Source organism: Numida meleagris, chromosome 4 (genome assembly GCF_002078875.1).
Source record: "Numida meleagris isolate 19003 breed g44 Domestic line chromosome 4, NumMel1.0, whole genome shotgun sequence".
NCBI lineage: Eukaryota > Metazoa > Chordata > Aves > Galliformes > Numididae > Numida > Numida meleagris.
In genome coordinates, this window is record NC_034412.1 from 71322280 (window position 1) to 71338773 (window position 16494).

The 16494-nt window shown below is 45.0% G+C and overlaps 1 protein-coding gene across 1 annotated transcript in view; it reads right to left on the reverse strand.

Moving 5' to 3' along the window:
- KIT (KIT proto-oncogene receptor tyrosine kinase) overlaps window positions 1–13273 on the reverse strand; it is a 53009-nt gene extending 39736 nt beyond the window's left edge. The window contains exon 1 of the mRNA XM_021396396.1: window positions 13099–13273. Coding sequence (XP_021252071.1) covers window positions 13099–13165 — 67 coding nt within the window. The 5' untranslated portion in view covers window positions 13166–13273. The remainder of the gene's footprint in view (window positions 1–13098) is intronic.

Genomic DNA, 16494 nt, shown 5'->3' on the forward strand with positions numbered 1-16494 from the left:
ACACCTGAAGCACGAGGGTGCTCTTCAGGCTCACTGTTGCTCTTGTGCACTCCAGTAACACCAATTATAAACATATAATCATGATGGTAACACTAATAACTTGAGAACTGGATCTGTTGCAGGCTATATGCTGGGGATGAGATATGGAGTCTGCTGTCCTCCTGGGGCTCCATGTTCACCCAAGGAAGAAACATGACTTTGCCAGTCACCAGTGGGATTGCCAACTCTCTGAGCAACAGGATAAAGGAACTCACAGCTATGTTTCAACTGAAGATTTCCAGGTGTAGGGCAGATAAAGAGTGAGGATGTATCCTGGCATGCCTCCACTCTCTCCTTACCTTCTTACATCTTGGAACACGACATGAACTACAATCCCACTATTCAGCTGAAGGAGGCCCAATCTCAGAGAAGTCCACGTTACCACAGGGACCCCGCAGGACAAGGACAAGCTAGGAAATCTGCCCCCTACCCCCATGGCTCCTTTGGGCTAGGGGGAGCAAACAATTGTACTGTCGGCCATGGTCCCACCATGAAAGATACAACCCTCGCTAGAATACCACAGAGGGGCTCTGGATGATCCTCTGGAGTTGTCCTTAGGGGCAACCAGCAGGTAATTATAATATGCTAGCAAATATTTAATAATTAACAAAGTAAAAATAATTACCCATAAATTACAAAGCTGAGTTGGACAGCCCAAGACTCAACCTGGATGTACTAAATCTATGTCCTACAACTAGAAAGAGTCACTTCCACCATCCTAGCTTCTCATTATAAAACAAATTTGAGTTGAAAACTACAGTGCTGGTATCACTTGTGAACAAGGCTGTGTAACTGAAAAAAAGATGCAGAATATATGAACATATTACAAGCAGTTTCCTAAGTCCTAAAAATGGAGGGAGAATGAGGAACGAGGAGGACTACACCACTAGTGACTTCAGCATGCAGAAAGAACATCTGGAAAACCAGGCTGGAGAAGTTAGAAAATGAAACAGATCTTGATAATACTGATAGGAAATTCAGGTCAAATTGCAGGGATATGATTAAGGACAGCAGAATGCTCCTGTAACAATTAAGGGATGTGCATACAAAAAGCTTTGGCTAAGGAATGTACCATCCCGGAAAAAAGTGGCTTATGTGGGAGTTTTCTCGGCCTCAGCCACAACATTGCCGTAGCTGGGAAAGGCACATCAGGTGCACAACTCCACCACATTCATAAGTGACTGGAGATTGCCTCCAGCTGCTGAGCAAACAAAGGACATGGGACTGCCATGGGATAAGATGAAGAGTCAGGCAGTGTGGATTTTATTCCCAGCTTTACCATAACCTTAGGCCAGTAGGCTAGTCCTGCTTCCTTTTTCAACTCTTATCTGAACATTAATAGGAACAAGAAGCTTGAGGTAGCTCTATAACACAACAGATTGCCTTTAGAGCAAGAAGAAAAAAATAAAAAATAAAAATAAAAATAAAAAAAACCACCAAACGTGCCTTGTCCCATCTCCTTCCACGTTACATTTACCTCCAACACCTTCCAGGACTTGCACACAACACAGTTTCACAGTACAGCCACCACATATCAACACCTAACTGTAAGAGCATCTCTTTACATTTCTACTGCCATGCTGGTTGTTGGCTAAGGAGCCCCCACAATGATCTGGGGACTCTGCCAGTCTCCCTGGGCTCGTGGTGGCCATGCATGGACCAAGCTGTCCCTGTCACCACCATGATGTGGGTCAAGGCCTGGCCTAGCTTGGGGTCCTCTACTCCCAAGCCCCTGTATCTACCCCTCAGAGCCTCCTGGACACCAAGGAAACCAGAGATGGCAGATCCCCCCGCCGCAGGCAGTGACCTGCCAGTGTGTTCATCACTACCCTACATGAGCAGATTCCTTATCCCAGCCTTTCCCAGGGCTGGAGGCACTGCAAGGGCACAGAGGTTCTTGGGCTTCTGTCTCTTCCCCTGGTGGCCTCCACAACCTCTACAGTCACAAGCCATCCTCCATAAGTTGTGCAAACATTGCACAGTGAAAACAATGCCCTCACTTCTGTGCCAGTTAACGTTTTTGCACGACAAACACACTGAGGATCTAAACTTCAAGGACAAAGTGACGTTTGTGTAAGATTGCAGTGCCTGGATGCAATTACACTACTCTCTTTTCATGCCTGTTCATTCTGGGCACTAACTTTGTTTCAAGGGATATCGCACAGACCTCACTTCACCGCATTTTTCAGTTTCTCATCTGGAACAACATAAGAGAGCAGAAACAAGAGATAGGCCTTATCAGTTAAAATAGTAGCACTGTTGGAGATGCAGTGGTCTAGGGATATCAGCAAGGCATGGCTTGCAGAGAGGTAATATCCTCTTTCAGCATGCCCAGTGCTGCTGGAACAATGAGCATGTTTTCAGACACACAAGTCTCCTGCAGGTCTGAAAGACAAGCTGAAGCAAAAGCGACTCAAACTCACATGCTGAAGTCACAGACAAGCCTGCCCATTTTTCTATGCAGTACCAGTGGGTCTAACTGAAGAGTACTGCTGTCCCAACTCTGTTTCTTACTTGTGAAAGCCACTCCACACTTGACGCATCCTATTGTGGAGCTGAATTTAAGATCTTTTCAATTAGATTTTTTTTGTCCTTCCATTTTATGCCCCAAAGAAACCAAAGAGTAAAACTCACATGTTAATCACACTGAAGCAAATTTAATTTACTCTGGTGTATATAAATCTCCCAGATTTTTCAAAGGAGAGATGCTATCATATGCTTACTTGTTTTGTTCCGCTTCACTAAACAGACAATCTCCCTTATGCTAGATGTAAAGTTTAGCAACGGCAAATGTCAATTTTCAATGATTTGATCTGAAAGCTACACCACACACCACTGCAGCTATGCTGCAGGGGAAAACAAGGCCAGCAGTATGGCCTCTTACTTTGCAGAAGAAACCATCCATGCCAACACTCAGGCTAGTGTCTTCAAAGACATAGATCAAAAAATACCAAAGACACGACTGTTCCCTGCAAGTATGTATGAACCTCAGCATGTATGAACACAACTACAAGCTGACAGAAATGCTGACCTGCCCCATCTTCATCTCGGAGACTGAAAGCTAACTTAAGTCACCAAGCGCATATTTTAGGGTCTAGACTGACTAAACTGCCCTGTAGACCCAAGTGTTTTGTTTATAATCCATCTGACAGAGTCAGTGCCACCTGCAAACCACCGAACTCTCTTGAATACTCTACATTCCCAGTGCAGAAATACTCACTGAAGCTTCAGATCATCCCAAGGTCCAAGTTAAGAAGCAGAAAAGCAGGGGAGAGGATGAGTAAGGACTTTGATGTTTACTCAGCTGCATGAGGGCAATCACTGCCTCCTCACACAGTGTTCCCACTGCCCCAAGCCCTTCACCCCAAGGGGAAGGGAGCACCAGTAGAGCACTGGAGAGGGTGGGAGATGGGAGCTCGCCTCTAGTGCTCAAAGCAGCCACCAGAAAAGACTTCTTCTGCAGGCAGCACAACAGAGAAATGGGTATCTCCCAACACAAAGAGCAAGTGTGGAGCCAGCCAATTTCACTCACGGCAAACTCCAGAGAGGAAACGGATGGAGCCTGGAACAAAGGTTGTCTCTATCATCCATGAAGGCAGGAGTGTGAAGAACCACAGGGGCAGTGGGCCCTGGGCTGGGGGATACCCTGCCATGCCACCTCCCCTTCCAGTGACATTCCACAGGAAGTCTTCTGCTCTATGTCCTGGTATTGCTCTTATACAGATCTGCAACCCTAAATATCTCATGCCCTGTGAAGGTGCTCCACAAGATGAATGACACATGGTTAAGCAGAAACAGCAAACACAGGGCCAGGTGGCAGCACACGGCAGGACAGAAGACAAATTCAGTTCACCCCCTAACACATGCAGATTCCAGTCTCCACGAAAAACGTTCACTGGACCTTCAGGCAGGACAAGTACAAGTGGGTAGAAGCCAGTAGGTCCTGCTGTAGTTAGCAACTAGCAAATGCACCTAACTGCACTTCGCTTTCTAATTTCAGCAGGCTGAGCAGACCAAGTGCTGCATGTGACCCACAATACAAAGGTGCAAGAGTTGGTTTAGAAGCTAATACATCGCTTGCTTGAGGCAGAAGGCTCAAAGAGGAAGTACCTGCACCTTCCAGAGGCAGGAGATGCATCTTCCTCTTCCCCAGCTTTGTTTTTCCTTGCTGGAGCAAGGAAACTCAAGCCATGCGAAAAGGACACCAAGGAGTATGCCCCTTCTGACTGACATGACTTACTCTGTTTATGCAGCTAAAAAAAGGCATTCTGCAAAGGCAGACACGAAGCTAAACATAACTCGAGTTCAGCACACATACTGAGAAGCCACAGCAGCACCAAACACCAAGCTCCTTCTCATAACTGCGAATGACAACGCCTTAACAGTTTTTTTTTCTGAGAAGTCATGGGTTTGGGTCTTTTTCTTTCTCTAAGAGCACAGAATGCACTACACCAGTCTGGTCACTCATCTTGCCGTGCTATGGGCAACGACCTATTCTAGCAGATTAATCCAGTTTTATTACAGCACACTGACACACTACAGCCTCCTGCAGCCAAAGTTCCTACCACAGGAGGAAGCTACAGGCAATGCGCTCATTAACAAATTCAGAGTTCAGTTTTCTAAACAAAAAGAACGGGCTGAGCTTAGAACAACTACCTGCTAATTCTTGTTCAAAGTAAAATTACAGAGGAAAGACAAATAAATGTGTGTGTACACACATTTAAGTAGAATTTACAGAAGAAAAAGAGTAATTGCTTGCTGCAACACTTGTCAGCTCAGAGATTTAAATAACATTTAGACTGATTCTTACTTCTACAGAATTATTTCCTTTTACCCCTCTAATTTCCAAAATTACTTATTAAACAGCTGTTCCTACAGTTTTGCAGCTGTTAGATACATAAATAAACAAATTATAAAGTACGTATAGAGAACAATTAAAATGAATCAAAAAGTGCACTAATGCTCAGGGTATTAAAATGCAGCTGTCACTCAACCAGCCTATTTAATAGCTTTTCCTTCTCACTTCTTTTTGCTGACATTTACATTAAAAGGTGCAGTATCTTTCAACTTCCATTTTGAATGAATGTTCCTTGTAATGAACAACATGGGCTTGAAAGTGTGTTTTCTGAAATTCAACGAAAAGGTGGTTTTAATGGAGATAAATGAGAAACTGGAGAAAAACGAAACGTTTTGCAATCTGAACTAATGCCTATTTGGAAAAGGCTCAATTGAGGAAGGAGATGTAAGACTTTTGGCAATGAGAATTATAATTATTTCAAATCTTGGCAGTAATTTTCACAAATAGTAGCAATTTCATTAAAAGGTGCACTGGTAATCATCTACATAAGGCCTCTAGGGAGGAAAACTTACCACTATTGCATAATTATTTTATCATCGTTCTTATGATGGACCACATTAAATACCACAAAGAGAAGCACTGCTTTTTACTTTCTCTAAACATTTAGTTCGGTACTTTTTCCTAGAAGATTACAGCAGTAAATAATAATTTCAGACTAATAAACATGTCCACCAAATTTTGCAGAAAAGGCGCAGATATTTTTCATGTACCTGTACTGCAGTTAGGAAGTCTTCTGGAGGACTGACGTTGGACTAGATGACCTTTAGGGGTCCCTTCCAACTCAAATGATTCTATGATTCCTTGGCAGGTTCTTCAGAACCTCCAGCCCTGGGTAATCATGCTGACACCCAGCGAGATCCATCAGTGACAACGTCTTGGAAGTGCCTTGAATACAGAGATTAGGATATATTTCTGACAATCCTGTCTCTCAAGTCTTCTTCTAGCACAGAGATACTAACTCAGCCATTTAACTTAACCTCCAACGTCAGCAGAAGTCCTACACACATCTTGCCTACGATTTGTACTTTCTTTCCCAGTTATTAACATAGCCCTATCACAAACTGTATATGTGGCATACACATGGGTAGGAACTCACTGAAGAAGTTGTCCTCCTTCCTACTCTAGAAGAGAATGATGGACAAAACAGCACCCTGCCATGAGTACGGTCTGAGCACCCGCTTAAGCAGGGAATCCCATTTCAGCTTTTTGATGCTATTTAGTTTATGTGAGGAGAACAGAAGTGCAGTTTACTCCTGCTCCTTCAATCTGACCTCTTTTATTGTGCTGCACACCCCAACTCCTAGGTATGATGGCATTAGCATTAGTGCTTAATCAGTAGTTTTGTATATAATACCTGGAAGTCAGACGTGCTATGGAATAGGAAACTTCAACAGTTTGTGCTACTATGAACACTGGTGGGAGGAAGTTTTTAGTTTGTTGAAGATAATGTGATTTCTTTTCAAAGTTAAAAAGTTATGCTCATCTAGGCCCAGAAAGCACTTCTGTGCCATATAAAACAGCAGAGAGTTAGGCAGCGAAAGTAATGGAAGGAACTGGGCAGTCACCAAGAAGCAGAAACAGAATGCATTAGCACTAGCAGCTAGTGCAGGGGAGCATCTACTAAGTTCTAAGGCAAGCAGATTCATTTCCATCAGAAACAGCACATTACAATGCATGCATATGTATTTTAATACTCCATTAAAAGTGATAGTGCAGCATTTTATAGTGCACATTTTCCTTTTAAAAACAAAAATATTCAAAACAAATTTTGAATCTACAAACTAAAGCATACACCTCCTATTTAAAAAAAAAGGCAAAATAATACTCAAGCTTTACATTTGCCACCAACATTATAAAGATAATCAGACAACTGAACTGACTGGAGCCAGCAGCTGAGCACCTCCAGGCAGGTTGCGCTGCAGTGACAAACCAAGCAGCCTTTGGCATCCAGAGTTTCCTAGCAGGTGCAGAGAAAATATTTTCCTTACTTCAGTTCATGCAGTACAACTCAATTAAGCAACTCGTCCATTCAGGGATGAGCTGCTGATGAAGAGCTAAAAAATAAACATGAATGCTTCTTCCCATTTCCATTCTAAGTATCAAAAGGATGAGATGGACTAGTTTTGAAATTTTTGCAGCGTAGTGATTAGGGGCCGCCAGTTTTGACTACAGATAGGGCTTTCAGACATTAATTCTTTATTTCAAAACATTTCTCAATGAGTTTTTTCTTTGGAATTGGCTGGCTTCTAAGTGCTGCTATTTGTCTCAACAGAAGAACATTTCAGAATTCTATTTTCCTCCATTGCAATCAATGCAAATCGTAAGTAAAAAATCAATTATCCAATACATAAGGAATATCAACACTTTCTGTCTTCACACTAAAACATACACGTGAAGAATCAGGATAAGTGTGTATACAACAAGCTACATAATTGCTTAAATACGTGCACAGTGATTAATCAAACTGAGTATAACATTAAGCGCAAAGGCAATATTTAATTAAAACTCTCTCTCAATGGTAATAAAGGAGGTTAAACCTCTCTTTACAGAATGATTAAGTACAAATGCAAAACTGTTAAAACGAGGCTTACTGTTGGCTGATTTAAATCATGATTAAAATCCGCTTTACAATGCTTTGAATCAAATGGCAGCACACTACAGCGGAGGTAACCACCTCCTTAAACCTGGAAGCACCACAGGGCTCATCTGGCATCAGGCATTGACTTTACACATCCTCTATGGGGGACATGCAAGCAAGTTAAAGAAGGCTGAGTACAGCAGGAGGAGGATGGGCTATAGAAGATGTACCAAAAGAAAAGAAGCTTAAAAAAAAAAAGAGAGAGGCTAAAGAAGCTGTACTTGATTACTGTAGAAAAAAATCAAAGAATTGGTATTAGTTGTCAATATGTAAAATGCTATTATCCAGAGGAAGGTGATGAGCAGCTCACTGTGTCCACCAGAACACGGCAAAAAAAAAAAAAAAAAAAAAAAAAAAAAAAGGAAAAGGAATGAAGCAACAGCAAGGAAGGAGAGGTTAGACAGGAGAAAAGCTTGGAACTTCAACAATTAGTTAAGCAGCGGCAAAAACAAGTGGGAAAATCTGCACCACAAGTTTCTCTTAGAGCAGGTGAGGCTGGAGCCTGCCTGGCAAGATGTGCCATATCTGAGCCCAGCAGAGAGCAGGGACAGACCAGATGATCTCTGCAGCCCCCCCAGCCTCACTCTTAGAGCTCTGCGGGGCCTTCTAGTACCTGCTCAGTTTCTCAGAAACCCAACTGCTGGAGTTAGCTTAATATGCGGGAAAGGCAGAGTTTATCTAGCAAAGAATGAAGTTTCCAGTCCTGAGGGCTGAAGACAAAGGCTTCCATCCGTGAAGTCGGTACACCCATTAAATCCTGAACAAAGAAACAGATTAAGAGAGCCAAGTGCTAGTTTTCAATCTCCTGATGCTGTCCTGCAGGAGCCTTACTTCTGAATGGCCTAGGTATGCGAACACCTAAAACAGTGCTGACTATCAGCTCACCCAGACTGCTTCTCCCCCCCCCCCCCCCCCCCCAAACATTCAGGCTCTGCGTGACAGGTATATTTGCACAGTGGCTTTCCTGCTCAGTTAGTTTAACTTCTTCTTCCATAGTGGCTTTGTACAAAGCTTTTCCTACAACTCCACTCCATGACATGAAGCGCACAGTCACTCAGTGGAGGAGCACTCTTGGCATAAGTTAATGAAAGATGGGAAAAGAAAGGAAATATAGGGCTAACCTAGCATTTGTTAGGGTTTGTAGGAGCCTACATGAGATACGTTATGTCTGTCTACCCAATTTCCCCCGAGTTTTCACATCTTCTTACTTTAAATCAGCCCATGCGTCTTCTTTATCACTCAGATTTACAGCTGTCAGTGCCTAGCTGACTTGCAAGTTCCTCTCTGATCAGATATTTAGTGATTGTTATTACATGATTAGGGACTCAGCTGTCAGATGACATATCAAATCATAGACTTTTAATGTTCTCATCCCCCCAATGACAGAACTCCCTGTCACTGATAACACTACTACATGATGCTTTATTTTAGCTACGGTCTCTAGGAAGATCTGCACAGAGCAGCCCTGGAGTTGCATGGCATGTTAGCAATGTTAGAAACTCATCTGTTATTTGTGTGCCTCTTTTCTGTAAAAGATAACATAACCAAGGACCTTACATGCTGTACAAAACAATTCTGTTGTGACATTAAAGTGAACATTAAAAATCCATTTAAAGGTATATCTGAAAACCTATGTTTACAGAATAAATCAATGCAATCCTCATGAGTAAATCTGGTGAGATTAAGTTGCTGTGCTTTCTAATTGGTATAGCCTAGAAAACGGGAGTCGTTTTCTCCCTTCAAACACAGATGTTTACACTCCTCTTGTGCCTTTATCACTAACTGCAGCAATCTTGGCCAGTGGACAAACAATGCACTTCGGTTGCCATTATGCCTGGCAACAAGCCAGGGGGACTGCTCACATGCCTAAAACTGGGCTCGTTTGTGCCCGTCTGCAGGTTGCATTGTTACAGAGGGTCAGGGACCTTGTGGAGAATCTCTTCTTGTTTCCTAAAATTCACTGAAAAAACAAAGCATGACACTTCTGCAGTAAGGTTACAGAAGAAGAAAATTTTGTGTCAAGTTCCTTTTGTGCATGTGCATTCTCCTCAGACTTTCTTTAATAAATGTCCCAAAGACATAATATACTGCAGATGGATCACCACTTTCTAATTAGCTTGGTCTTTAGCATCAGATCTCCTCTTTCATGTAACACACAGCGAACACCTTAGGCTCTAAGGCCAAAGAGACTCAACAGGGGGACCTGAGTTTCTGAAGGTCAGAAACAAGTGTACTGTTTTTCCTGTGCAGGGGAATATTCAGAAAGACATTAAGAAATTACAAAAAGACAATGTTTTATACTTAAATGGAGATGGTTCTTACAGTAAATGCAATGCATTAGGGCATTAGACCTCATTTCCTCCAGCCATTCTTTGAACAGCTGAAAGAGACTTAAGGAAATGAGTCAAAATCCTGGAAGATGTTTGTACTACACCAAAAAGAAAACAACATCTGTAAAGTAATGCGTGTCACATACGTAGAGCGAGACAATGTGCAGCGCTTGATCTCTGCTGAGGCATTCATCTTCACCAGCACAGAGAGAAAACAGCTGAAAAGTGCCTTAACCTTGAGCAATTACTGCCTCTCTTCTACAAGACTGCTATCAGATTAGATCGGTTGTCATGTATTGTAGATAAACATATATGTTGTTGAAACAATTTGGTACTGCACAGTTCTTGTTTCATCCAGAATCTGTTATTCCTTGCCTTCAGATTACACCAGAGTGTTCACTGAAAGTTCAGGCTGGAAAGAAGCTTTCCTTTGAACTACAAACGCAGAATATTTGGTACGTAGCTCAACAACCACAGCTATGCCTTAGAAATCTTTGGAATAGCTTGCACTAACAAGGCATTACATTTAAGAATACAGCAAGCTGAAATGCAGAGAACACCGAGGTATCATCAGAGCCTCTCACAACAGACAGAGAAAAGGGCAAGTTGTAACTATGAGAAACTCCTGCCTGTGACTCAGAGTTCTTCTGAGATCTGTCCCATCCTCTGTCATTGGCTGCTGTTTACATGTGCTTAAGACATATCCTTTATGATTCCACCTGTGTCCTGGTGCAGTATGTCCCTGCTGGAGGTGAGTCAAGATCCTTCACTCGATCCACACCTGCAAAGCAGCATTGTTGTTCCAGTAGGCAACAATCAGTTGGTTTCTGGTGGAAAGCCCACGGTGAGCCAGCACCACCTGAGCGCTGCGCACATCTGGCAGCGAGAGGCTCTACTTTCAAACAGAGCACAGGGAATGCCTCCACTCCCTGCAAATGGTACTTTGACTGGATACAAATGTGTGCCTCGATCCTTGTCAAATTTAACATGCTCTTTGTTACGAAACCTTAAGAAAAATCACTTAGGCACTTACTTGGAGAAGGCTCCTGGTTGTAACAGAAGGAAAAGAGTCAAGTATTGAGCAATCCTTGAAATCACCATTCTGCTCCTGGCAGCAGCCTTAGGCCACATTTATGTGCAGGAGAGAGAGGGAGGAAGAAAAGATGAAATGAGGGAGTGGGGAGGGCAGGATATTTGAGTGGTCTGAGGAGGTCAGGGTAGTGACTGAGCAACAGCAATCAGAACTCACACCAGGTTCCATCTTCCTCCTTCAGTCCTCCTCCTTCCCAGCTGCCAGGTATAGGAAGCATTATGGAAAAAGACATTCTTCCCTCTGGGCACAGAGCGAGCCTCCTGCTACTCTGCAGCTGACTGTAAAAAGGGGAGACTGATGAATGCTGAAAGGAACTGTGCCCAGCCTTCCATGGCCATCGGGTGGAAACACCACACAGCCTCTGGCAGAACGCTGGGGACAGGGCGAGCCCTGGGGGGACAGGAGAGGAACACAGAAAAGATCATTTCAGAAATCTGCATCCCCAAATAGAAGGAAAGGTGGAAGCACATGCAAGGAAAACAAAAAATAGGAAGGAGCTGTGGACAGAAGAGATGAATGGTCTACTCTCTGAGAAGTTACTTTAAGCTTTGTTTTCTACATCCTCCTTCCCTATCTACAACCAAAGGAAGAAGCTCTTGTCTAAAAGCCAAAAAAAGATACTTAACATAAGTTTGTATATGAGTAAACAACAGGACGGAGGGAGCTCGCTCAGTCCAAGTGTCTACCAGAACACACAGGAGCAACCCCACAGCTCTGCCCTACCTGTCACCTCTGGTGTCCCCCAACTGGACACAAGCATCCACTGTGATGCTTCCTGCAGCTCAAAGCTAGCCCTAGTATCCTGCACCTGTGTGATAAACAGGTGTTACACGCACCTACCCAGAGGTACTTGGCTTCTCTAAGTCCCTCTGCCTGCCACACTGTGTATTTTTGTCTGCACTACTTCATCTGATGTGGTTGTGTGGTGGCACATCTCCCACAGGTACATGTCTGACCCAGAACCAGAGGAAGGATGGAGAGGAAGGTCCCTCCTTTCCCCTGCGTACTCCCATGGCTTCCAGGACACTGACAGTTGCCCAAGTTTTCCTTATAGCTGGTCAAACCATGGGAAGAAGGGAAACCTTCATGCGAAGAAAAGAAGTACTTGAAGTAAGGAAAGTTGGTATTAATGAACGAATGCAGCACATTCCAGAGAGAAATGTCAAGGAATAGCCCACTGACGGGTGAGTTTCTTTTGCTGTGGTTGCACACAGCATGTTGCGGATGCATGTGGGTACTTTGAACAGGAAAGCCCAAACCGTCAGCAATCACACTCTAGCTGCGAGCATCAACAAACAAAAGGGAGCAAAGCAGAAACATCATCCAAACAAAATATTCACAAAAAGGCTGATAGTCCCACTGCTGCCTCACATCCCAAAGTGCTCACACCAAAGCCGGCCGCTGTTGGCTCCGGGCGCTGAGCTCTGCTCCACGCAGCGTGGCCGGAGCGGCCCCAGCACCCGGCATCCCCCCGCACCGCCTCAGCTCTCCCAGAGCTAACAGCACAGAAATACACCTTGCGCGCCCTCCGCTCTGACTCGGTGCGTGCGCTCCTCGGGCGCCAGTGTGCCAGCCGCGGCACAGCCGCTCCAAAAGCCGCGTGCGAACCCGTCCAGCGCCGCAGCCCCGTGCTGCACTTCGCGCAGGAGAGGAAAACCCCGGCTGCAGGGAAGGGAACACCGGGGTCCATCACCCGGCACACCAAACTTTTTGCCTGCAGTGCCCCTGAAGGGGCGGTGGGCCCTTCTCCCGGAGGCGGCGGTGCTCAAGCGAGCCGGGGCTGATCCCGCGTCCCCCCGCGGCTCCCCGGGCACGCTTCGGCCCCGCCGGGCAGCGCGAACACCTGACGGCGGCGGCGGCCCCCCGCCTATTGTTCCAGCAGCACTTCACTACGGGGACATTTTGTACCGATTAAGAGATAGTTTATTGTCAAAACAGCCCGGCTCGGAGAGCTGGGGGTGTGCACCTTCCCGGCCGCCCTCCCAGCCCCGCGTCATACAAAGAAAGGACTTTTTTTCTTTTTTTCTTTTTTTTTTTCCACGCGAGGCGTCCAGCGAAACCGGCTGCCGCCCCCCGGCCCGCCGCTGCTCCCTGCAGCCTCCCCCGTCCCCGCTGCCCCGCGCCCGCCCGCGGCTCCCACCTGCGGGGATGAGGCTCAGCAGCAGCACGGCGTGCGCCAGCTCCCAGGCGAGGTGCGCGCCTTCCATGCCGCCCCCCCGAGCCCGCCGCGCCGCGGCTGCTGCTCGTACCACCCGGCGCGCAGAGATGCCCGAGCCCCGCGGGAGGCTGCGGAGTACTGCCGGCCCCGCCGCCACCAGCAGCCCCGCCTCCGCCGCCCGCCCCAGCGCCGCGCCGAGCGGCCCCCGCCCCGCCGCGCCGGGATGGGCGCAGGTGAGGAGCTGCCCCCGAGGGGGGGGGTGAGCTGGGCGGGAGGAGGGGTGGCCGTGAAAAGAACGCGCCTAACAACTCCCCTCCAGCCACACACCCACGCACCCAAATAAAAAAATATTTAAAGAAGGGAGGAGGTTTCGTGGTGCATGGGGTGGGCACAGGGCTCGGGGAGCATCCCCCAAAGGGTGGGTGCAGTGCGGTTCGGTTTGTGTCGTCCTCAGAGCCTCGGCGGAGGTGTGAGCACCAAACAGCGCTTCTGCCCGGCCGGCATCGCGAACTGGACCCGCCCGGGGCTGACCCGGCGCCACGGATCGGGAAGAGTACAAAAGTGAGATGCAGGGCATGTCCTATGGCACAAAAGGAAAGATGGAAAGAACTGGTATGGAAAAGAGAAAGCTGACAGGGAGCTTAAACGTAGAAAAGGTTCTTACAGAGAGGATTGTGAGCAATTGTTTTTCACGTCCCTCAAGGGCAAGATAAAAGTAATCCATTTTAGTTCTCAGCAAAAAGAAAAAGAAATAGCTTAAATGTTAGGAAAGCACTTGCAAAGAGTAGGGAGAATTTAGTCTACAAATGCATTGAGCAGAGGAGGTGGTGGAATCCCGCAGAGGGAGTTTTTTAAGTACGGGTGAGACAACTGACAGGGAGGATCCAGGAGCACTTGCATATGTAGCTAGAGAGGCAGAGCTCTGCAGGCAGAAACCCTACAAATTGCAGCAGCGTATGCCTTGGCTCTGCTGCGTTGGTCAGTGCCACACACGTGGTGTGTGCTGCCCAGATGTGCGCTGCCCAGATGCGCTAACGCAGGTGGGGATGGATCATGCAGGCTGTCACACTTCCTAGCAGCAACTCCCAGCGTACAGAAGGGTGGAGTGGACACGTGACACAACCTTTACCCATGGAAAATCATAAATGTAGATGTTGTGAAACGTGGCAATACAGATCAGAAAAGTTACTGAAGGTAAATCATTCCTTTTTTCTCTTCAACTTCTTTCCTTTTTCACTATTGTCAGATTTTTTTCAAGGTTAATAGCATAGTCCCATATGGTCCCACATTAGATGAAAGTCTTGTCTTGTATGTTTAAAATGGCTCTCTCCATTTCTTTGCTCTCTTTCATCTCTGACAGCAGTCTCTTTTGATGGGTGAATCCTTCCCTCGCTGCAAAATGGAGTGCATTTTTGCTAGCAGTCTGACAATTTCAAAATCAAACATCATTTTAAACTCATATTTCTCACTAGGTGCTTTTCTCATCAAATTAATAATGAGCAGTGAAAACAGAATGGCCGAAATACTTAAAATCTTAGTGCTCTCCAGATTTTCCAGGTTTCTTTTTGTAGGAGGGAAAAAATGGATTTTTTTTTTTAGTAAATTCTCAGAGCATTTACAGTTTAATTTCTTACGGATGCCAAAGCTGTGCAGAGTATGCTACAAGAGGTTTCCACTGAAGCATTATCAAGGAACACGTGATGTTGTTTTCGTGACAGGTTTCTCCCTGCTCTGCTTGATTAGCGCTGTTTCAGTTAGTGGCCTGCCTTGCTGTCCTGCACATCGCTGATCACATGAAGCCCCACTTGCGTGGCTCTGCATCATGTGCCTCATTTTTACGAGCTTCAGCTGAAAGTTAGATGTCTAAAGTTCAGAATGGCACCAGTATTCTCCATCTATTTTGCCCAGCTATAAATAGCTATAGTAAGAGGGAGACATAGGTGGATTGGCTTTAACCCTGCCACTTTGTTTAATAATCATAATGATAGCGTAGTCAACCTTTCCATCATCCCAATGTATTACACTGAAAGATATAAGTTCTTTTGTCCATATTCTGCTTGCATCATAGAAGAAAAAGGAAGTTTTTTAAACAGTGGAGGACTCTCTGTTCTGTCTTTTCTCTACTCCTGTCCAAAGTTTATGAGCTTAAGGCAACATGGGTCTTGTCCACATTTGCAGCCAGCCTCACATCTTCCTCTCTTTAGTCATTCAGACATGCTGTGGCTGTGTGTCAGTAGAGGGAGCGACATCTCATCTCATTACCTGCTTGGAACCAGCTTGCAGTAGGTGGACATGATAGAGAAAGAAGAGAGATTTGCAAACTGTGCGGAGAATGGACACCGATTTGGATGAAAATGATAAGCTTGGAGAAATACATGAAACTTTTCTTTGGAAAACTCACTTCAGTTTGAAATCCTTGAAGTGATTTAACATTTGGGGACCAGCTCCTTCAACTAGTCAATTCCGAAGATTGCTTTTACACATCCATGTTGCTGCTCATTGAGGTAAACATTGCACAGATCGATGGTATCGGTGAGATTAAGCTAGTGTCATTGAACAACTGGTAACCTAATGAAGGACTTGCATTATCTTTGTATCTGAATGAAAATCCATTTGAAAATTAACTAGTGTGATGGCTTCAAGCAGTTTATTTGCAGGGCTATGGAAATCTTTTTATTCTTAACCCTTATAGCATAAATAATCTGTGGGATTTATTTTATCTACGGCAGGTCATATCCACTGGGAAGAGAGGAAAATGACCTTCTGATACAGTCAATCGATGCCAGCTTGAATCCTACTTGATAAACTCGGTGATAATGAGTTATTCTATAAAGGCTATACTTTCTGTCTCTAAATTGCACGTTAATAGATCTTAGTCTGGAGCACTGCTATTCTGTATAAAATGGAAGGCCCAGCAAAGCAGGCAGTTCCAAAATTAACTCATCTGTGATTCCTGCAGGCTTTGAGAAATTATGAGAAACGTCTATTGATTTACCAATGCTGTTGTAAAAACTACCTAATCATTGGCATAAAAGTTTGTTAAACTTCTTTAAAGTGAAAAGTGGTTCAATTTCTGCTTTTTGTGTTCATCTGAAACAGCAGCTCTGAAGCCTGGCTGTCAGGAATGTCATATGACCGTGGTGCAGCCATCTGCACTCATTACTCTGCTGTATCTTAATTTTAGCCTACAAAAGTGTAACTATGAATTTTTCAAGACTCTTTTTTTATTAATTAAAAGAATAGTATGAAGGCTGCTCCTCCAACTTGTTGGCACAGCAAGGTGTATTACAGCTGGAATGATTTTCTAGAAGGCTGGAGATTTCAGGATGTCCTACTGCCTTCGGTTTTATTAAACTCCAGCCTTCTGCATCCTCACAC